The sequence below is a fragment of the Pseudopodoces humilis genome, chromosome 1, assembly GCF_049639895.1.
Source record: "Pseudopodoces humilis isolate 2021_Gansu_Grassland_sample_001 chromosome 1, ASM4963989v1, whole genome shotgun sequence".
NCBI classification, from domain to species: domain Eukaryota; kingdom Metazoa; phylum Chordata; class Aves; order Passeriformes; family Paridae; genus Pseudopodoces; species Pseudopodoces humilis.
Window position 1 is genome coordinate 22270871 of NC_142200.1, and position 23875 is coordinate 22294745.

The 23875-nt window shown below is 43.9% G+C and overlaps 1 protein-coding gene across 1 annotated transcript in view; it reads right to left on the reverse strand.

The window, feature by feature from the left end:
• The window catches only part of SDC2 (syndecan 2), a 59604-nt gene extending 39605 nt beyond the window's left edge, over window positions 1-19999 (reverse strand). Inside the window, exon 1 of the mRNA XM_005517005.3 lies at window positions 19846-19999. Coding sequence (XP_005517062.1) covers window positions 19846-19905 — 60 coding nt within the window. The 5' untranslated portion in view covers window positions 19906-19999. The remainder of the gene's footprint in view (window positions 1-19845) is intronic.
• Window positions 20000-23875: the final 3876 nt, after the last annotated feature.

Consider the following 23875-nt stretch of genomic DNA (forward strand, 5'->3'; position numbering starts at 1 on the left):
CCCACCCCACTGTGGGCACTAGGGATGTACTTGGGAAATTAGGATGTTCGCAATTCTCTGAATGCCCTTTTGCCAGTTCAAGCATCCACTTAATTTGGGGGTTAATTTATTAAGCCATAACCATGAAACAGTCAATACTTCTTTGCATTTATCAAAGTTATCAATGGATACTGAGCACGACCAAAGCACCTTTCTTTCCCATATAAATGAAGTTCAGCTAAATCTACATCCTGTGTGCACACAGAGATACAGCTACAGAAAATGGCTTGGCGGAAAAGTGAAGAGAGCTGTGAGCCTGTAAAGAACTTTTTATTTTTTTTAAAAATCACTTTAGTGAAGTCTATTTAAAATAAATCTCTTTTGAAAGGCATTGTAATGAAGCTCTGCTTGCTTGTCACCATGCACTTTTACAGGACACACTTCAAAGCATTTCCTTTCTTTGCCAAGATGCCACCTAAACTTTTTCTAACACGCCATATTTATTTTTGTTGCTCAATGCTTATTCCTCTATAAATCAAAGTAGTAGAGAAATAGATGTGCATGTATTTATTATCAAAACAAGTAACAGGTCAGCTATCTTTGTCATGCTTTCACTGTAAGAAAAACAACAGCTTTCCATACGCTCCTTCCTACCTGAGGTTATTCCATCCTTCAGTGTCTCCAAAGCTCTAGCTTTTTATTTTTTCTTTTTCCTCTCTGGAATAAGATCTCCAATTCCTACAACACCAACTTCACTGAAGTCAATGGCATTTGCTCTGGTACAACCAACAGTAAAAGCAATACTAAGCATCCCAATGGAAATTAGTAAATGCTCTAGTAAATTTTGCTTAGAAGCAGACAAGGTAAAAGATGCTACTAACATGAGCTACTTTATGCTGCACTGCTCTAATATTCAACACTAAGCACCACCTTGATCCCAATTCCTTGGTTTTGGTGGCAGTAACTAGACCAACATTGATGTAATGGAGGGGGAGAAACAAATACTGGGAAACTGGATACTTTTTTTTTGGGAAAGAGGGAAGGAAGAAAAAAAGAAATCATATAGCAGTATATAGTTTAGAAAACCATTTCTTCCTATACAGATTCAGAACATAATCATGTTTTCCAAAGCCCAAATCAATATATTTTCATCCAGCGGATACCAGAAAGTTGAGGCTTATTCATTTCTACAACTTTTCTCTTTGCATTCAACCAAGACTACATCAGGTGAGGTTTCCCCATAACAGAAGTTGTTGCAAGGTCAGCCTGCAGTTTCCCAAAAGCAGGAGTTCCTGAATGCCCTGGTGAGGCTGCCAGGCTGCCCATATCATCCGTAGGGCACCTTTCTCAGCGTGCACAGCACAGAGGAGTCTGGGAACAGGCACAGAACCACAAGCACCACGGCCCCAGTGCTGCTGTTCACCCACAGCATGCTCGAGAAGGAGCCACTGCCATTCGCTGCATTGCATGAATGCCTGCAAGCTACCAGATGAATTATGCATTTGGGATAGCACCGGTTTCTATTTTCGTGGTGCTGAGATGGCCATGTGCAGCTGGAGGACTGGACCCTATTTTTTTCCAAGCAGAAGACTTAAAATACTTCAGGTTTGCTGCCTGAGGGTGGGAAAGCAGCTTATGCTATAAAACAAGAACCTTCTCACACTGTAATGAGAGGTTCTAATTTAATATAACTGGGGTAATGGGCAGCCAATTTTGAGCAGGTGGTTTGGTTTAAATATTAACTCTGGTGGTACATACGGATTTATTCAAAGGGTAAGTTCAGCTGCATAGTGACAGTCACAGTTTACAAACCAAGTGTAACACAGCAGAGAACTGCCTTGTAATTAGGCCCTTGAAAGTTACTTTTAATCTTCAAAGTTTCATATTCTGCAGTCTCTTTAAAAAAAAACCTCACATGGAACACACTGACTGAAAAGGAAATTAATGAAATAAGAAGCATTGTCTTTTTCATATGGTAAAAGTATATAACTAAATCCGTCTCCATAATCTGGGCAGATCATGCTGATGCGTGGAAATCCTTGAACTGCTGGGCAACAGAAACTCTGCATTTGAAAAAGTGAAGTCTCTTAACTTGTTTTGATTCCTCAAGGCAAGTCTCCAGCAAACTGCCACTTAATGCATGAGCAAAATACCACTTACCAATCATTTCTTTTCAAAAGATGCAGCAACACATCCCAAGCTGTTGTTTGAGCCTAGATTGCTATACCTTTGCCGATCATGGTAAAATCAGTTCAAATTTTGGAGCTGATCTTTTCTTTTGCTTAGTTTGTACCTGGTCTGCTGTTTTTTAAGAAACAAACCAATACAATTCTGGGCAGTTCCTTTTAGTTCCCCTTTGTTCTGCCTTATAAATGGGAGTTTTGCCTTTTCCATCAAATGCATACATATGAAATACTGTTTTCCTGTCCTGTAGAAAATCCTGCCTCCTCCAGCCTGAACTCTCGATGTATTCACATGTTCTGGAAAATTGTATCTGTAGTACACCCAGACATCCTCTGACTCTAAAGCTGAACAGCAACCCCAAACAGACTAATGCTTCGCTTCAGTACTGCTTTCCTACTTCCCTCTCCCTCTTTCAATCCTCTTTTAGGACTCTCTGGTCCTAAAAAGACACCTGTCAATTCTGGATGCTTAAGCTTCAGAGGTGAATCTACTGCATTTAAAAACAGATTTTCAAAAGAAAAATGTGTTCAGAAACTCAGCTGTATGACATGCATAATATTTACCTATATTCATAAGGAGAAATCACAGCATCGCTTGAGTAGATGGTCTATTTCAATCTTCCCTGAGAAACAAACAAATTCATATATCTAAAAGGATTTGTCTTGAAGAACTAGCCCCTTTCCGAGTGCTGGGAAGTGCCAGATACCCACATCTCCATCCAGACCCAGTGACAAGCACTGAAAAGGGGCATTCCAACAGCAAGCAAAAAGCAGCAGGTGGGAAAGACATTGCCTCATGTAGATCCGGGCAGGGAGGGCAGGAAGAGATGCCTTCCCAGCTCAAGCTGCCTCCTGGAGAACCTCATTCATCAGGCATGAATGACTGATATTTAGCAGCTAATAAATATTTATTAGGCAAGAGCTAAGTAAGTTCTAATAGCTCATTTAAAATATTATCTAATTTTCACCATGTAAGTAAGAATTTATAACCATATGCACTGTTAATGCATAGACTTCAACTTGTTTAATTAATACGCTGAAAGTCCTGAATAACACAGATTTTCAAAGATAAAACTGATAAGATACAGGTACTGTACTTATTACATGAGCATTACAAAGTAGTAAGTGATTTGCTGTTGCTGCAGAAGGAGCTAGTAGTTCCTTAGATTATGCTTAAGTATAATCTAAGTGACAGCCGTATCAGTTCATAAGCATTTTCATGTCATTTCAGAAGTTAAATACAACAAGTACTGGTGCTTTTTTTCCACCCAAACAGTCTCCTCCAACTTGCCAGTCTGTCCCATTTCTTCTCCTAGTGAAGGTGGTCCTCTGTTTTCACAAGAGCTACACAAGAACATCCCCACTTCCCTGGGTCATCTTTCTCAAGTCCCACAAACAAATCCACCATTACCTTTGCCCTCGTCTCTCACATTACTTGCAACACTATCATGCTTCCCTGACAAGGGCAGGGTTTGGAGGAGGTGAGCCACTCAGGGACTGCTGAGAAGTCAGCTCTTTCACCTTCTGCTGCTGGGAATGACAATGCCACATACCCATTCACTTTCCCTCAGTGCTTCACTTGGCTCTTGGACAGAGTGAGGAAATGACTGTAGTCACATCCTCCATGCAACAAAAACAAACAAACAAACAAACAAAAAACAACAAAAACAAAAGCAGAAGGAACCAAAAGTTACAGCACATGGATTTTCTTCAAGGTTTTCCCTCCTTTCCAGGGAAAGCTGCTTCTCTCCAATCTGCTGTTGCAGTCATTTCTAAAGCATGCACAACTTTGTGGAATGGCATTAATTAACAGTTGTGAGCGGTCACAGAATGATTTTCAGCATGTAAAGTCACACTGTGGCTCTTATCTTTTCTTGTGTCTCTCCATCTGACTTTCTCAGTGCCCTCTGTACACACGAGAGATCAGGAGCAGCAATACAGCATTACAAAATCTCCTCTACAAAATTTTCAGCAGCGCTAGACACTTTTTATTAGTTGGGAGATTTCACTACATTGGAAATACAGACACCCAAACCAGCTCTGTTAGCAGGAGCCAGCTGAGAGGTAAAAGTGAACAGAAGCTGATACCTTTTTCTCACAGAAAGTGCTGAGACAACTTCACTGGAGTCCCAGGCTACTTCATCCCTAATTTACACTAATTTTACTAGAAATCCAGTGTATTTATTTACTGTGCATCAATCCAGGCATTATCATAGAATTGAAAAGTAATTTAAATTAATGAAATATGGAGGAAAAATACTTGGATTTGATATCTGTGGTGTTTCCAAGACTGCCTGGAATTGCAATCACAGTGAGGAGGGTATGACAGGGCAGATCCATACTCTCAAAATTAGGCTCCTTACCAAAATACACATTGACTTGTTTGATCGTGATGCTGCCAAGAGACACACTGTCCTTTTGGAAAATGTCATCCATTTCACAACTTTCCCAAAAATACACTTTCTTATGCTTTTGTGAACACCCTAGCATACAAACACAAGCATCAAAAATACATGAAAACTAAGAGTGACAGACTGCCAAGTTTCTTAATCACAGGCTTCTTCTCCCAGCATTAGAAAAAAATAAATCCTACTCTGCTTGGCATGCCAGCGTATTATTTTAAATAAGTAGAAGGCCTGAAAGAAAGTCTCCCTTCATTTCCCAAACCTCAAGAGAAAATGGAGGAGTTATTTCCAGAGCATGTACTCAATGGCCATCCAGTGAAGCCTGTTCATTTTGATCAGTTGTCGTAAGTCCTGCACCACACCTAATGAACACACTGCTTTCTTCTGATGCATCTTACACTGCCAGCAGGAAAGGATTAAAAATAATTATGGAAAAAGAGCAGAACTTAAAAATCTTATTAAAACAACTTTCTAATTTCCTTGGTTTGTCCCTCCTCCATTGGAAGATGTCACCTCATGCAAGAAGTCAGCTTTACAGTTCCAGATTCTGCTTATATTTTAAAGCAAAAAAACCTCAACAATTTGGACAACAGGGACATGGGGAGTCTCTGCTTCACAAGCAGGGACTTGGCACACCCCAGCCATCCTCCTGCAAAGGTTAAATAGCTCCCCAGGAAAGCCTGGATACCTCACCCAGTCTTCTGGTAATGGGGAATTTGTTAGTGGGGCACCCTGTGCTCCAGATCTTCTATGAGAAAAAATTATGAGGTACCAAACTCAATTCTTCAATAACAATAAATTATACTGTTCAATAAGTAAACTTCACATTTTCTCACTACTGAGCAGTTTCTCCGCTTCAAAATTAATGTCTTCCAAGAGTCTCTGCAGAGCATAGGCTTTGTTCAAGTTAGGTGTGACTGAGAAAAGATAAAAGGATAAACTAGATGCTTTGAAGCAGTCGAGCAGCTGCAACCCAGAAAACACAAAGTTCATGCTCTACCAATAACTCAACTCTCATCCCATTTCTTTGCCCTGACTGGAGTATCAGCACTGTTCAGAGCATACTCTAAACTCTGGAAACATTTCATGTAATTGACCACAAAAGAAGTAACACAGACGTGCCTTTCTGTAAGCTGGCGAGGCTCTTTGGTCAGGGAAAGGTGGGTTTTCAGTCACACTGGTAGTGCAGAGGACCAGAAGGGCTGCACGGAGGGAGCAAGGAAGGAGTCTCCTGCAAACTCTACAGCTGGAGGCTGCCCAGCTTCCCTCCTATTACAGCCAGTTACAAAAATAAATTCAGTGAAACTCCTAGTGCACTTTTTCAGACCTGTGTGAATCAAGTTTGACACAAATGATTTTCTCAGTCCTTTACTCCTTCTTGCCTTTCCTAACCAGAAGGAGGATGTGGCAGTTGGATGTAACAGCTCAAGCTATGCTTTCTGTACAGTGCAGCTCAGCAATTAGAAGATTATACTTGGCTTTACCCCCTACAATTTTTAAGTCTCTTATTCCTGCTGTGTCTACAGATTCAGGCTTCCCAGTTCAACCTCCCTTCTCATGCTGTCTGTCACAACAGACCCTTCCTGAGATGCCAGAGAAAGGGTCCCTCTGCCCCAAATGAAGCCACAGCTCACAGCCCTCTGACTGCTCTCAGAATAAGCCTCTGGCAGGCCAAACACTAATTCTTTCTGAAGGGATGAATATTAATAAAATGCTTTGTACCAGATGATTATTCCCAAAACTTTACTTGAAGTCCCACAATATAGGCCAGGACCAGCATATTCTAATAGCCTTTATTTATCCGATTCTTTCACATAAACTTCTTCCCTACACAGACTTGCCCTTCATTACTGGAAATAAACTGCACCCAAACCTCAGCAAGGTATTTTTGTGGGGTTTTTTTTCTGTGGCTAAGACACCCACATGAGTTTTTGTTTAAAATAAAATAAACTGGTATTATTCAAAGGGAGGTATAAATAGAGCTCAGGCAGAACTGTCATAGCCTGCTCCTCATACAAGGCTTCTCCTGTGCAGCACATCAAGGCTATTTCAAGAAGCACCTCCCATTTTTCACCCCTGAGTATGTCAAAGTGTGTCAGCTTAAGAAGCCAAAGAAAGAAATGGTTACTTAAGGGCAAGTGCAAATACCTTGAAGGTGTGGGAGGGAGACAGGGTTGGGTTAACAGGTTGCTCACCGCACAGGGTACAGAGAGGCATGCATCCACACAGCAGCTGCTGAGCCACGGATAATCCCACCCCTCCCTGTGCCAGGCTCAGCATCTCCAGTGGGAGCACAAGCACATGGGGAGAAAATGCTTCCCTCCCTGCACTGCAGGCCTTGAGCATGGTCACTGGCTCACGCACACATTCACACTCTTGGGGTAGCAACACTCAACATTTTCCCCTCTGGCATCCACGGAGAGAGATTAGCGCTCCTGTATTTCATTAGCCAAGAGTGCTAAATAATCCACCAACTTGTGGAAAGAGTAAAAGCACTGAGGTTAATGTATTTGGTGAAGCTCTGTTGAATGGTTTGGGATATTTTGTTTCAGTATAGCATAAGGAAAGCAGCTGTCACCTTGATTATAGTGCCCTGGGTAATCTGACACTTCAGCCAGTCCCAACTTCAGACGGCTCCCCCTCCATTTGAGCAAACACAGTTACTGATCACTTAAACAGACAAATGGTGATTTGCACAAAATAAGTTTTGAAGTGAGGCTGCAGATCAGAGGAGCAATTTGCACCCGTCATTCCCGTTCTTCTGCAGTCAGAAGGGAGAACGCACAAGTCTTCCAAGAAAATCCAACGAACAGAGAGAAATGCCAAGCTGCAACATTTGGCTCCACACACTCACTTTCCAAAAAGCAAAGGAGATGAGGGATGCAGTGCTCAAATCATCCATGTCTGCTTAAACACTTGGTTTGCGTGCTCCAGTGCTGTCGAATGGACACAGCTGATGAGTCAAAGATGGAATTAGCATCCCTGATACATCAACTCTTTTCCAGCCCAAACCAGTCACCTCCAGGCTTCTCCTTTAATTAAGGTCTGGCCAAGACATGTCAGCAGTCCAGCATCCCCTTCCTGCCAACAGCTCTGCCAATACTTTGGTCACTCACAACCAACTCCTCCCCTCTCCCTCTTTTTCATTGCTGTGAGCTGAGTGAGCAGAAGGATTCCTGAGAGTGGGCAAAGGCCCAGAGCTGGCCCAGTTTTTCATCTACCTTTTCTTCTGTTCTTGGATCTTGTACTTGAAACATGAGACTGAAGAGCAGTGCCAATGCTAACAGTTACCTTTTGTGCCTGATAGCACAAAAGCAGCAGGAGGGAAAGAAAAAAAAATCAGACTAATGAGGTTGGAAGCACAAGAGATTGCAAAGAAAAAGAGCAAATAAATAGCTTAAGGTATAAATTACAATTAAGTGCACTATAGTTACCATGTACTGTGCAGTATTGCTCAGAAATATCACCAGCACAAGTCAAAACACCCCACACTGAGCAAAAAGCAACAGTTCTGGTAGGAAAACAGTAGTCTTACACCACCACCGTGGTGATAATGGCATGAGAAATTGTACAAGTGACAGGTCAGACAGAATTTAAAAGCCTTCAGTTTGTGTTGCTTTGTCTCTTTTTATCTTCTGATAAAAACAGTCTATAGCAAGACAGACAATAACACAGAGCACTACCCATACCTGCAGTACACTCTATTTTGCCACTGTTGAAAAATAAACTTGTTTTCTCCCCATTTTCTTTCAAAGACCAAAATCCATTAAGATGTCTTACATCTGCTTTTATTTATCCAGAGGAAAGTCAAAGCACTTACGCTTTATGTTTTAACTGATAAACTTACATAGCTACATGGACAATGCCTAATGCCTTATAATGTAATGACTTATTTCCCTTGAAAAGAAAGCAAACTTTTATTTATAAGCTGCTTTACATTTTAGAGGCTTCCACTAAAATAGAAGTTCAGCATATTACAAAGCCTTTACTCACAGATACAGAGCCAGCACTGAAATCACAAAAAGATCCAGCAAATAAGAAGGAAAAGCTAACTGGCAACTGCAAAACACAGGAGGACATGTCTCTGATAAACTGAATGTCTTTTCTGTTAAGCTGAGTACTGTATTTACCACCTGGCCTGCAAGGGCTGCTTTTATTCAAAAGCTCTGCAGTAAAATATACGCAAGTGCAGAGGATGAAGACTTTATCATTGAAACCTTCTGCAAGAAATTAGGGGAATGAGAAAGACTCACACTTCCACAGCAAAATTAGGTCAGGACGCCTTTGAACGGCTCCATTTGAAGGCTGTGCCAGACTTCAGATCAAATACTTTTTAGTGCATTAGACCCAACGGCTTAAGAGATGAACTTCTATACTGCTGGTAATTATTACTGGTATTATGCATTGCTGCTTCCCTCTCCACCTGTGGATAATTATAAATAGCCTAGATTTTCCAGTGCCTGACATATGCCACTCGGTTAACAGCACTTCCAAAACCTATCCTTTATAACCACAGGTCACACATTTCAAATATGACAACCACGTAACTCCACAGAGATGGCTAAATTATTACTTGCCCCACACATGCTCTTATCTGAATGCTCACTGAATATACAGAGATGGCTACATGGCATTAGCATCACAGTAATTAATGATGTGAAGCTGTAAAGTGCCAAGCTGGTGGTTCAAATGCAAACCTGCCTCTGCCCTCCTGTGCCTAGGTACAGCTCTGGACTGTGCAGCCAGGAACATCCCTGCCAATGGCTCCATCACCTCCTGATGGGGCTGGTGCTGTCCTCTGTGCCAGCTCTTGAAGGCCTCCAGGGCTATCCCCAAATAAAACAGTAACCAAGCTGGGAGGGCAAAGGCCAAGGAAATATCCCAGATATATAAAAGGCAGTTAATTATACACCTCTTCCCTGCTCAGCTTTACTGTTCACACCTGGAGGAATGGGCAATAGAGCCCACCAGTCCCATATCCCCAGTCATGTTTGTGTAAATTTTCATTTAAAAAAATAAATCTAAAAATAACCTAAAACAATGCCCAAACCTCAAAACTATTTCACTGAGTCATTCAGAATCTTAAGTCTTTAAAAACTCAAGACTTTTCCTCAGGTTTTTTAAGCTCTTAAAATTCACAGCTGAATTCACTCTAGCAAGCTAGAAGCTTGGGAGGGTTGTTAAGATACACCGAAACATCCTACTCCAGTTTCCTACTGCTCCTTGTTTTCCTCTCCTGTTAGGTGACACTACTAATTGTACAGCTGCTACAGCTAGCTGCCAGAGACTGCTCTAAGGAGGTTTTCCAATTAGATTAGCTGAATTAAATAATGAGAGAGAGAGAGGGATTAGCTTTTCCTGTGCATCTCTAGGAAGCCACAGAGAAATCCCCAAAAATACTCTTGCTAATCCTCCCTTAGGACCCCTCATCTCTGATCACAAATACAGAAATGCCATGTGAGCGACTTTACTATGTGGGAACTGTGCCAGCTCTGACTGTACAGCAACAACTTTCATGACAAAGGATCCTACCTACTTTTTTTAAGACTGACAGTGTCTGTGAGAAGTTTTCTCCTCAATCCTTATCAGGTTCCCCAAGTCAAATACATTTACCCATGTAAACCAGAGGAGGCAAGCCTCAGATGTTAGGTGAAACAACAAGAAATGGCAAAGAAGCATCACAGAGACTCCTACCTGTACATTATAGAACCACCACATTTGTTTCCCTAAAGTAAGGGGATCTTTTGTCATAACCTAAAGCTTCCAAATTCTTTCAGTGCAGATAGAGAAGGTCAGAGGAAAAAACTCAAAAATTAAATACTGGCATATAAAGTCAGTAGCATCACAAAATATTCACAAACCCAGAAGATTTCTTTAACCCACAGACAACATTCATGGTTCTCAAAAAAAGTATAAGAAAATCTGCATCACTATTAAGTTTATGTCACCAGGCTGAAGACAAATTCAAGGTGTCCACCACAAGAGACCTATATCAAGATGCCAAGTCACCAACTTTTGGTTAAACAGGAGAGATATGGTCAAGCAACATTAGTGCCAGCACAAAACCCAAACCAGCCAAGGACAGAATAAGCTTTTCAGGCTGTGAATTATTGTAAGAACAAAAACAAAAGAAAAGAAAGGTAATTTTCCCTTTTCTAATGCCCTAGCTGTGAAACAGACAAGATGCAGCATTTTCACCACAGCAATTCTGTTAAGAGTACTGTCTCAAACCATTTTGGATCAAATGCTCTGTGTTACCAGGAGCTCAAAAGTTCCCTCCATCAGGGAGATCCAATGGCATGGGCACATGACTGCCTCTCCACTGCAGCAGAAAGGCTGTTTATTACTAAGCCTGAGCCCCACCAAAGATCCTCCTTGCAGACACAGCCCTGCTCTTCCAAAGGCCATGGCTGGTTGGGCTAAACAGCACCAGAGAAAAGCATCTGCAATAGGCAGGATGGCTGGAGACAATGAGTCAACTCAGCTTCAAGGCACTGTCTCCTCTGGCACATGCAGACTTCAAGGAGGTAAGTCTGTTTTTAACAGGTGGCCAGAGAACCTTCTTTCCTCACCCTCAAACCCTGCAGTCAGGCCATCAAGCAAAACTGAGCTGTCAAAACATTATCTAAATATGAATCATGAGTCTTCATTATTTAAGCTGTTAAATAATGTTTCTCTTTATAGTCAGTTATCAGACTTGTTCCTTCTAACACCTCCAGGCCATTCCTCCCCTCTGCAGACCAGTGGATGCTCTGTGCTGCAGGAAGGACCACAGCTCCTACCAGAACAGCAAACACCATCTCATGGTTTGCCACAGGGCTTTGTCACTGCCAAATTCTCTGGAAATTTCTGGAGACATCTGTCATGCTTCCATGCAGCAGACAGACAGGTCCACTGAAATATTTTGGGCAAAAGCCATAAAAAGACAAATTCAATTGCAACACAGATAATTTCTGCTGAGCCAGAGGTCCATTCAGGTCACAGCAGCTCTGCTGGGACCTCCCAGCCTGCTCAGGTCAGGTACAGACCTATGCTAACCACTATTCCCAGTTTTTCTCCTTAGACCCCAATTATTCCAACTCTCACATTTTGCAGTGATGACCATGCGTGTCCCCTTACCAGGGCTTTGAGGGTAGAGAAAAGGCTGTGCTGGAAAACCAAACCAAAAGCACCTATGGGAGACACTGAGGATCAAATCATACTTATGTGGGGGAAGATTTATAAAACTGCTGTATTAAATTACAAGTGAAGAAACAAGGGGAAAAAATGAAAAAGAACAGCTTTTGTTTAAGGCTTTTTTTCATACTAAGTAAAGTCAGAGAGGCTGCTTCTTCCACACTAATTCAGGCCAAGAAAATTATTAACACAATTTTGAGAGAAATTTTGTTGTATTTATTTAACTGGGAAGCACATTCTCTGGGACATTTCTTCTCCTAACACTTGAAAGACACACACACAACAGTATTAAAAAAATTAAAATATACGCAAAATAGAGCTCTATATAGAATGAAGTTCTATATAAGACACATACACACACAAAGTTTCAAAGATCTTTCAAGCTAGAACAACAGCTGGAGAGAGGTCAGCATGGAATGCTCTGTGGAAGACAGTCTCTGTGAACACATAATTTTAAAAGTACCCCATGAGGTTTCATTTAATGACATTTTAGATGCCACATTAAAAAAAAAAATCAGTCTTCATGAATGAAAAATAATCAAAGGGCACATGCCTGGAAAATCATAAACAGCTTCACCAAAGACAATAACTTAGAATATATACATGGCACTTTAATAACTTTTCCTGTCTATCTCCTAGACTAACCATTTTTCTTGTTATACCATAAAAAAGGAGGTTTGCAAGCTGCAGATGCTACAGATGCTTAAGCTACCAATTATTCTAAAGCATTTATCTTCCAACTTCGAACACTGCCTCAGCAGTTCCTGAGAACTTTACACTTCCTCTCAGTGACATTTACACAAGCTTGTAACTAACACAAACAAATTTCACACACACTGTTCATAGATGCCTCTTCTCCTTGCTGGACCAACGCTTTCCTTTCTGCTTGCTCTGCCACCAATGGCACCAAGTGGCTCTGACTCCCAAATGGGAGAAGGCTCAGTCCCACAGACGGGACAAGACCTGAAGGTTTTGCAGTCTGCCTTCCACAAAAATCGTCAGAATCTTGCTTCTCAGCAGCATTATCTTACACACATCCTTGGTGCAGGAATTATACATTATTACTATTTATAAAACTAAGACATATCTATTTTTATTTATGCCATGTCACATATTTGTACTCAACAGAAGCTCAGTTTCTGTCTGTGCCAAAGATGGTGCGTTTCTATTACTTTGAACTACCTTCACCTTTCCACTTTGCTTCCCTTGCAGGTTTTCATTTTGAATATTAAGGACACCATTAATGTCACACCTCAGTGATTAAGTATTTGAACATGGAACTGCACTTGAAAAGGATTTGAATGGAAAGGCTTTGTGGATGGTTTCACCTGGTAATCAGTTTAAGTGACACACTGATTCTGGAATCTCTGCATCCAGAGAAAACACAAATAAGCAGCCTGGGTAAAGAACAATCTGACTCCTGGACATCGCTCACCTCCACAGCCTGCAACATACACCATGTATTCAAACCCACTTCTAGCCTTCCCCTGCAGACTCCAGTCCAAAAAGCAATCAGGAATCAGCTCTTAAAGCCAAAAGCTATCAAGTGTGTGGGGTTTGGCTGTGTCCTCTAGGTACTGTGTCCAGCCAGTTACGCCTGCAGATACTGAAGAATCAACACAGCTGGATTTAATGCAGCTCAGCCCAGAGAAAGAAGAAAGCTTGCTTCTACCGGTATAATTAATGGAAGGACAGAAGCAGACATACGAGAAGAGATGCTGTCAAAGGTGGGAGAGGGAAGACCTGGTTAGGTTATTCATTCATGTGGCAAGTATGATACATTTCTTTTATTCTCTATTGAAACATCCTTAGTCTTGAGGCTACGCTGGTCACGCACCCAACTGCTCCCTTGGAAGTACTTCATCTCCCAGGTTCTATTACTTTAGCAGCACTCTTTCCTACAGCTCTGTGAGAGTCAGTCCTCTCAGTACACACAGACAGTCACACTTCTGAAATACAGGGAGTCCACACAGTCAGTCACTTCAAATGACAGGGATGGGTCACTTCACACTGATCTGAAAGGTGACAAGTGACTTCCATTAGTGTGGAAGCACCTCCAGAGAAAATTATGCTTTATTATGGTTAATCAAACAGGAACAAAACATGTCTGACAACATAATATTTAAATACAGACAATATATTCTGGTTGTTAATCACAACAATGGCTTCTGAAAATTTTGATTCCATGTCTGTGTATACTGATGCCTTAAGTGTTAGCTTTCATATTATCCAGATTCTGTATTGCATTAGTATATAATTCTGAACTTCATATAAAGTGTTAGGAAGCTCTCTTCACAGTTTACTTAGACAAAACAAACTTTTTCCAGCCTGAGAACCAAGGACACCGTTGTAACTCCAGGCCCAGAAAGTATAAACAACAGTGAATTGAAGAAGGCATACTGGGACAATGGGACTTCATTACCTGAAGCTGTAATTGGACAATTAACCCCAAAATGTAAATGGACCAAAACTTATAAAAACGTGAAAATTACATGACCCGTCATCCATCATGGGTGTAGCCATGGCCGAGCTCTTGTACTGCCCAAGGTGTATCCTTTGAAGGCCCTTTTAATAAATGCCTACCTTTATCCCTTTAACACTGTCTAACCTCTGTTCTAGGTAGCCTCTCAAGGCATCAACACATGGGCTATTTGACCTTCTGCAAGTCCTTTTGTCTCCTTACTATTAATAAAAGTACAGTGTATTTATTTTCATGCCCACAACTCAAACACAGCCAAACAGGTTTTTATTTGAACTTTCCCAAATCAATTCACCTTGGGAACAAAACAATTTAGCTTAGAAGGGAGATTTCTGAAGAAGTTGTTTAAATATAAACTAAAAATAGTGATTTCAGATGGAGCATCCACTCAGGCTTCAGTTAAGCACAGCTTATATACTACACCCTAATAGCCTATCTACGGACAAGGCCAATTTCTGCAGATTCATCACCACCCTATTAGTCATTATTTCACTTTAAATGAAATCCCTGCTTGAGACATCAACAAAAATAATTTGCTCAGCACAAATGCACTTGTTGCAAATGGCTGTTAAATGCTACATTTTCTCCTACTGCAATCAGTATTCCAGTACTTCTGAGGATTACACGTATTCTGTATTTCTGCCCAAATATCTAGTATGCTTTTGAAAGCATCCCCCAGGGCTGAGGTAATCAAGAAAACAACATACATACAGAGAACTGCCATTATTAGAGGGTCAAACACTAATGCAGTCTGTACTCAAGAGATTGCAAATTATACTTCAATGTGAGCAGGAGAAATCATGTTCGCAAATCACTGAATAGTGTCATGTAACCTATGAATAAATTACTAGTCCTGAAAAGATTGTAGACAGCAATTTACTACCATCTTGTAAGCATGAACTGAAGATAACCAAACAACAAGCTGTTCACAGAACAGCCTCCAGTAATTCTCTCATGCTTCCTACAATACTGACTGCAAAGTGACTTGAATGAGGACCAAATCACTAGCTCATGGCTTTCGCATCCTCTCTCAAATGCGGCAGCACAGAGGGCATCTTTATGATTCAGATTCAAGTAGGGTCTTATACGAGGCCTCAAATAAGCTTGCCAATCTCAGTGACAACATTTATGTTAAAAATCATAGTCTGTCAAATCTATTCAGAAGACAAAAGAGCACTTCTCCATAACTAGACAAGAGCTCTTTGTTTGGCCGTTGAGCCTTACTACAGCCTGCAAGTCTTTGCCATAAGCAAGCTGTTTAAATTGCTCAATTGCAAAAGTCAATTTGGTGAGAAAACGTAATTAATAAATGCCACCCATATGCCTCTGCCTGACATTTTATAAAGACAACTCACCATAAAGAGCAGTGCAAATGGAGAGCTCTGCAAATCTCTGCAAATCTCTGCAGGCTCTTTTCCAAGCTCAGAAAGCCCTGCCAAAATGCCACGTTCCCCACCAAGGATGGCAGGTTGCTCTCCACCATCCACACTCCTGACAGAGGCATTAGACCACAGCTGTGTGTATGCCATGGGACTTCTGGTAACTTACACCTCTACTTGTCAAGAAATTAGGCCTTAATCTTGTCATCCTGAAATTACACTTAATTTAGGACTATAAAAACTTATATCCACCAAATCTCCAAGCAAATTCCAGACTTACTCTACACTGTCCAAAGTCCACCATCTTCATTCCATTAGCTGCAGTAACTAAAACCTACCACAGCGGTGTTATCTGCCCAACAACCCAAATCCCAGCACGCAACTTCAAACCCTAAGATATCTGTCCTGACTTGTTCCTGAAAATGATGCTCTCATCTACTTCCTTGATAAGGATCTAGGAAAAACTGCAGAGAAAACATCTCTGCACTTTAGGCCTCAATACTCACTCAGTTCCAATGCAGACCTCAGGGCTAAGATATTAAAAAGAGAACTTCAGTGTTTGACCTTGGGTCAAGATTCATCTCTTCATTATTTTTAAACAATAAGATAACCTGAGAGGGAAACCTATTTCCAGAAAGTCGTTCCTGAGAACATCTATCTGAGGGGTGGCTGTAACACCCAAGACTGGTGGGCAAGCCCCAGAGCTCCCTGGAATTTCCAGTGCAGGCAGCTGATGGATGGCAGAACCCAGAAGCTCGGTCAGAGCAAGGGAAGCAGCCATGGCAAATTCCAGGTGTTGCCAAACCACAAAAAGCAACGGATGAACACCTATTAATTGTACAGTGAGAAGAAAAAGTATATGTGAAGTGGAGGTGGGTAGAAATAACTCAAGGCTGAAGACTTCCTCCTTTCTTTGGAACTTATTTGACAAAGCAAATTTAACATACATAGGAGAGACACACAAAGTATATAAATCTAAATACCAGCTATCTCTTCAGCCCTTCTTTTCCTCTAATTACTATCTCTGAAGTCTTACTGCCTTTTTACAAAAAAGCATTCCTCCTCTTCAGTACACTATCAATTTTCCAAATCCCAAAACCAAAGTAACCATTAGAAACAAATGTAGGAAAATTACAGCATCATGCTATACTAAATACTTCTGAAAAATATACCAAATATTACCCTTGGGTCATCTTTCAATTATTAAATTTATGCCAACAACTCAGCGGTCAGACTGCTTACACAAGAAACTGAAAGACCACTCAGGTGATGCCCCAATGCTCTGTTCCACTGCAAGTCCCAAATCCAGCCCCACATGCATGTATTGATGATGTGAAGCAGCATCCAGACTCCAGAAGCCTCCGGAGGAGAGATGGACTTAACCCTCTCTGAGGAGAGCAGCACCATAACACTGCAGTATGCAGCACAACCTGCCAGCCAGCAAAGTTTCTCAGTGTGCACTTGGGCATGCAGAGAGGATCAGGCTGTCACACAAGCTCTGGAAAACCATTTGTCCCACTGCTGCAAACTAGAATGAAACGGAAAGGTTTATCAGCCTCTTCCGAACGGGAGCTGACAACTACAGCTGGATAGTTGGCACTGCTCTCTGGTGCTATTAAAATCAGCAAAAGCTGGCTCCCAACATCATGAGGACCGGGCTCAAGGGCTTAACCTTTTAAAAGGCACATCAGACTTCTCACTCCTTTCCTTTCCAGTAGTTTCATGTCACTGTTATTCCCTCTCTTATTAAGCAAACCAAGAAACTTTCAAGGTAGCTAGAAATCACATTTTTTGCCATTCAGCCAAGCCTGGGTGAATCCCCCAAGTCCTTCCAGACCCAAATAGGCTACCAGACCCCAAAGTAATCTGATGTCTCACTGCACACTGCGCTGATGGCAGCAAACCACTCCGCAAGCCCCAGCTGCAATCCACCAACTTTGGTGCGGGTAACTCTTGCCACCATGTGCAGGTTGGCACTAACAGCTTGGGCTCCCTCTCTCCATCACAGCCCTGTCCTGAAGCAGCTGCTCCCCCGGGGGAGCCGCCGTGGCACAGCAGAGCACAGCCGTGGTGTGACAGCCCATAGCACGGCACACAAAGCACACACCCAGCACCGACAAACCGCTCCCGTGGTTCAGGGGCAGGTCTCACTTCCAGGACATTCTTAACACAGGGCTAATGTCTCCTTGGCCCACCCCAATAAAAGTGTTTGCTTGTTATGTGGACCAAACACAGGGAATTCAGTGCTTTAAGAAACAAAATCTGCTGCAGCTTCCCCCTCCTCTGCTCAAAAAACTCATGGATAATTTACTTCATCAGAAACGAAATTTTCACCTTACAGTTTTGCCTAAATAATGATAATAAATAGTAGAATATAAAAACACAAAGAAATTTGGACATTTGACAGTGGTCTGGAGAACTGGGAGGGCTTTTAAGCATCCATATAAAATTCTTCTTATGACAAGGACAGACTTCTGCAGAGAAGACAGATTTGGCATCTATCTCCTCCCAGAGACTGGTCTACAAAATCCTATCTTAAGGGAACCATGAAGCTGCTGCCAGACGGAGTTAAAGGAAAAAGAAGGGAGGTGAAAGAAAAGGAAAAAGACCAACCTCCTTCTACTTTTCCAGTCCCTCCACAACTTTCTGGCAGCAGTAAGGGCGCAGCAGCAGAGCCAGGCAGGCTCTCCCCACTGCCCCCTGAACCACACCGCGCCGGATATGCCCCAACAACCCACCTCACACTGCCACAGTGTGTTCATCCTAAGGCAAAAACCCATCAAACTTAATACTTTATTAATTACTGCGGCAGTTTAATAGCTACTACACCATCAGAGAACTTCGTACTAACAGTGTTTCTACAAAATTGAAGTATATTGCAACTCATTAGCCAAGGGTGTTTCTGCAGCACAGTTATACTTAGCGGAAACAAGGGTCAGCGTTCTACACAACCCTTTCTAATCAGTCTTTAAGGAAAGCGTTTTGCAATTGTATCCTTAGAAATCCCTAATGATGAGCCAGATTTCATGAAGGCTGTGACTTGGCTAATTTACACAACAGCTAAAGAACTTCAAAAGTTAACCCAAGCTAGTGGCGTTATTTAGTTCAGTGAAGCGGCTCATTCTAATTGGATTAAATTGTCATGGGTTTTTTTTAATTTCATATTGAAACCTCAATTTATCGTTTCCTAATATTTTCCCAAACACTGCATCAGTGTCATTTGCATACCCCTTCCCTTTAAGGCAATCTCAGATCCGCAGATGGAAAGGACCAAAACCCTCTGGCCGGTCCTCTTCGGCTCCTGCCACGAAAGGGTGGGAGCGTTCGCCGGAGGGAGGCTTTCCCAGAGGTACAAATCCCGACAACTGAGCTAATTGCATTAAGCAGAAGGCCCGGTTAGCGAATACACTGGTGGCGCGGAAAAAGTGTAAACAGCAGCATTATCCCGAGCACCTCGCGGCAAGCCCGTGGTGAAGGGCCGGCCGGGTCCGCAGCAGCTCGGGCTCCGCGGAGCCGGGACCGGGGGCCGGCCGGGAGGCGCGCAGGGCGTTCTGTCTGAGGGGTCTGGGAGGTCCTGAGCCGCGCACCCAAGGGTAGCTGCTGCCTTTTTTTCTCTTTTTAGCCACGGGACGTGAGGAGAGGATTTTGCAAGGGACGCTGCCGCCTCACCGGCTGCGAAGCCGGGGGAGGCGGCGATGTCTTCGGGCGGCCGCTCGGACACGGGGCGGCCCGGCGGCTCCCGCCCCCGCTCCGGGCCGGCACCAACCCCCCGCTGCCGGCCCCCGCCCCGCGCCGCGGCCCCTCGGGCAGCCGCCCCTCCTCCGGAGACGCAGGGAGAGAGGCACCGGGGGGGCTCCGGGGCCGGCTGGCGACTGGGTCGTCACGGCAAACTTCGGCCGAGGTTCGCTGGAGGGCGGCAGGGTGCTCCGCTGCGGCACGGTGGCCCTCTCGGCTTCGTGGGGATGTTTGGGGTTTTGTTTGCTTGTTTGTTTTTTTAGTAGGGGGATGTCTCTTTCTTTTTTCGGCGGGTGGGACGGAATGGTGCCTGCCGTTCACAGACCGCTCAACTATCAACAGATGTCCCCCCGGGCCAGCCCAGTGCCCCGCGGACGGCGATGCCACGGGGCAGCGCTCCGGCTGCGCGCCCCGCACTCGGCTGTTGGAACCGAGGCGGCCGTCCTCGTCCCGTCCCGTCCCGTCCCGCGGGGCTGCCGCCGCCCCCTCCCCTCTGCCCCGGCACTCACCGGCTGCCCGGAGGCGCAGGCCACGAAGCTGACGGTGAGCGCCAGCCACACGCCCCGCATTATTCCCGCGGAGCCGGCGCGGCGGCCGCCGGGGGCCGGGCACAAAGGAGAACCCGGGGGCCGGCGGCGCTCGGCAGCGCCCGAGGGGCGCGGGGCAGGGCCGGTGGCGCCCCGGGTCCGGCCCGCCGCGCTCCTTCCGCTGGGCTCCGCGCTCCGCTGCGGCGCTGCCCGGCGGGCCCGGTGCTGGCGGCGCTGGGGCGCGCGGGCTGCAGACTGCCGGCCCCGCCGCCCTCCCTCCGCCCCGAGTGCGCGGCGGCGGCGCCGCGGCTCCCAGTTAAACCCCGCAGAAATTCCTGCAGGATTACAACACAGATTGGCAGCTCCCCCAGCCAGTGAAAAGAAGCAGCGCGCCGCCACCGCCGGCTCTCGCCCCTCGCAAATTCAAGCAACTTTCCCCACCTCCCTCCTCCTCCGCTCTGGTCTTCCCTCTCTCGTCCTCCCCCCCAGTGGAAAACACGAGCAGCGCCGCGGACCGACTAAGAGAAGGCTGGCCCCGTATAAAATCGGGGACGTGGAAAGGCTCCCCCTTCGCCAGGGAAATGCGGCCGCGTGTTTTTAGCGCTGTTTTGAGCTGCCGGGGTTCGCAGCGCTGCTCCGCGCCACCCTGCCCGCTTAGCCTCGGTGGCAGCTTCAAGTGTCGGGAAAAAAGCGAAATGGAGGGGTCAAAAATCACGGGAAGCGGGTCCATCCCAAAAATGCCAGCTCATTATGAATCCCCACTTAGCTTTCTGCCTCAGAATTCATTTATTTAGACTTTTTGCCCTCAACAAGAAGACTAGAAACTTTTAAGGGTGAGAGGCGGCGAAGTAAGAGAGGGCTGCGATTTGTAGCTAGTTATATGCATCCAGAAGCTATGTCTTAAAAATAAATATTGCAGGCATTGACAGCACCAAGAATGTGTGGTCCAGAAGCCAAAACAACAAGTCTTGCTACAACTAGTCCATGGTATTTCTCAGCTGGGGAAAATGGTGCTTTTGCAGAGCTTAGGAGCCTCAGCCTGATCCACTTGCATATGCCAGCGTGTTTCCAGCACTGAACGTGTACAGTCATTGGACATGGGAAAGGAGCAATAACCAGGAAAGCAAAGTATGTCAGTCTCACTTGCAAACTATGACTGGTGGTTTAAGTCAAACAGCGTTTTATAGCCTGAATCAAATGGTCAGAAGGACCATAATGGTCTCTTTTGTTTGAGCAAAATCTATCCCTCTCAGAGGACCTGGGCCCTGAAGAGGGCAAGAAAAGCCCAGGGAGATACCCTGGCGAGATGTTTTTCCCAGGCAGATGTTTTTTCCATGCCCTTCACTTTGCTTACCCTGTTCTCTGTGAAGGACTTTGGCCAACGGGTTGCGTTGAGATCCCAACCGCCTCCAGTTCCCATTCTGGTTGCCTTCCTATCAAAACAGGCATGCAATGTAAGAAAATAAAATAATCTGGCACAAGCAATCTCTCACCCCACTCATCGCTTTCCCAGCCTCTCCCAGGCAAACACATCCCTGGCGATCCCTGTGCAGTGTGGGCGCGGTGGCTGAGTCTGTGCTGGGAAACTGCAGGACCCTTCTCCTCCGAGGTGAGGCTGGCCATGCCTGGATTGCTCTTACTGTGTGCGACCCGCTCTCAGGAACGTGATACCTCTCAACAGATACCACACTTGCTATTTCTAGATCCACCTTCCGGACATGCCATGTCATTGATTTTTAGGCTGCATTCCCCACTGAAATCCTATCAGATTTTTCAGCGGTCTGCTCCTTGTTGGTGTCACACACATGGATTGTTTAATGTATTCCTTATATTAAACAGATTGTTTAATATAATCTCTCTCCTTCAAAGTACGTTGCAAATACTTACAACCTAATTCTGTGTATCCTCTTCCTTTGTAGGCAGCCAGATTTCAATTCAACTAAGCAACAATTTCAGCACTGTTTAATGTGGGTGAGTGAAGTACAGCGAAGCAAAAAGAGTAAAATTCCATTTGGGCAAAATCTGTAGGACCTCATAGGCATGGGGTCTTAGAGGCAGCCTGGTCCGCAGGGAAGGGAGAGATGAAGAGGTTGCAACTTGCCCCCAGTCAAGGGGAAAACAGAAAAAGCATTCCTTAACAGTAGGAAAATGGAAGGCCACTTCAGAAACAAATAACATAAAAGAGCAAATGTGAAGACAAAGACGCTGTGTATGGGAAGCATCCTAAGGGTCATCAGACACCAAGGGACAGGTGATTTACTACATTAGGGTATTTTTTAGCATCCTTTAACATTTTTTTAGTGTTCTTTAACAGGCATGTCTTTTAATATTTAAACCAAGCTCAGCTTTACTTCCATGTTACAGTGCATGATTATCAGGGTTTTACATGCTTGGCAGAATCTATCAAAGATCAAAATATCATCTGCAACAAGCAAAGAGAAGGCCTTCCTCAGGCAAAGATGATGGCAACAAATGGGGTTCTCATGAACCACCAGTGGTGGGCAGTGCCCTTGAAGGATCTGGGGCTAAGACCTGCAAAACCTCCAAATCCGTAAGCCTCAGTGGGGACAATATCTGATATCAAATATGAAGATAGAGATGCACATTAATGCTAAAAGGAGCAGAACTAGAGACCAGAAGCCAGACAGATGATTTGAAAACATAGAACTGAGCATGAGGACTAAAAAACAGAAAACAAATAACCCTTGTAGTTCACAGAAATAACAAAATATTGTCCTGTATCCCACTTACTCCCTCCCAACTCTCCTGAGCCTTCTGTCTGGGAGCACCATACAGCATTAAGAGCATTTCTGCATGTGGTCCCATGGAGGAGCAGCTGCAGGCCTGGGCATTTCTTACACAGACTGTCAGGCAGGTGTTCACCGTGTTGCCTTTGTGTCACCCCCCAGCTCTCCAGTGGACGCAGGCCACCCAGTCACCACACTGACATTGAGTCAAACCAGGCAAATGTGGGATTCAGGTGAGATTAAAGGACAAACTTCACCAAAGGCCTTTTTTTTTTTTTTCCCCAAAATATGTTATATGCTGGAAGGATGCAAGAGGACCTCAAGAGTAGTGTGTGCTGTGTGGTTATCAACTAGAAGACCCAAATGTCCACCAAATTTGAAAATTCAGTTTTGGGTCTCTCCTAAGGGAAGACAAATTTTAGGGAAGAGTCATAGTTAGGAATATGAAGGAACTGTGCAAAAAGTAAGTTGTGAAATCTTGGGAATAAGTTTACAGCCTATGGCTGCCAAGGCACCATTGAGGATAAATGTGCATGACAATTTTTTGAGTGCTTCCCAAGCATCCATTTTTGCATGGCAATTCCTGCAGGTGACTTGCACAACCAGCAAGGCTAAGGAAAGAGATCTACATGGAGAGAAGAGTTCCTGCCATTTCTCCATTAATGATGTTCAATAATGCAAGCTGTGGTTGAGAACACTTGACCCAAAGCACAACCCTGAGCCTCACACCACAATGGGTGACAAGGTGGTGTTGGCCAGAGCTGTTTGTTATGTAAATGACTGATGGTTGTATTTGTGCCCAGGATGGGATAGCCTTGGCATCACATTCAAAGATCATAAGAGGTGACAAATTTTCTCAAATAAATTATTCAAGGAGAGACAGAACCTGTGAAAAGGAAAAATACAGCTGACATTAAATCTGTTTGAAGCCACACTGACAATGACCTGAAAAAAACTTGGTAAAATATGTTGGTAGGACAGTTTAAAGAGATTTATTACCACATCCCCGAATTCCCAAATTTAATGCTTCTAATTTAATAACAATAGAACTGCTCATCTCTTCTATAAAAATGTCTGCAATATTTTTAAGTGCAGTTGTGTTCATTTCTGTAGTATAATCTGAATTCAGGGATGTAGTAGCATGGGACTGGTACTCATGGGGCCATTGAACCACAGGAAAGGTGCCAGCAATTTTTGGTAACACCTCAATGAATGATTCTTTTCTGCATCAGTTGTTAACAGTGTAATTACAGGAACATGCATCC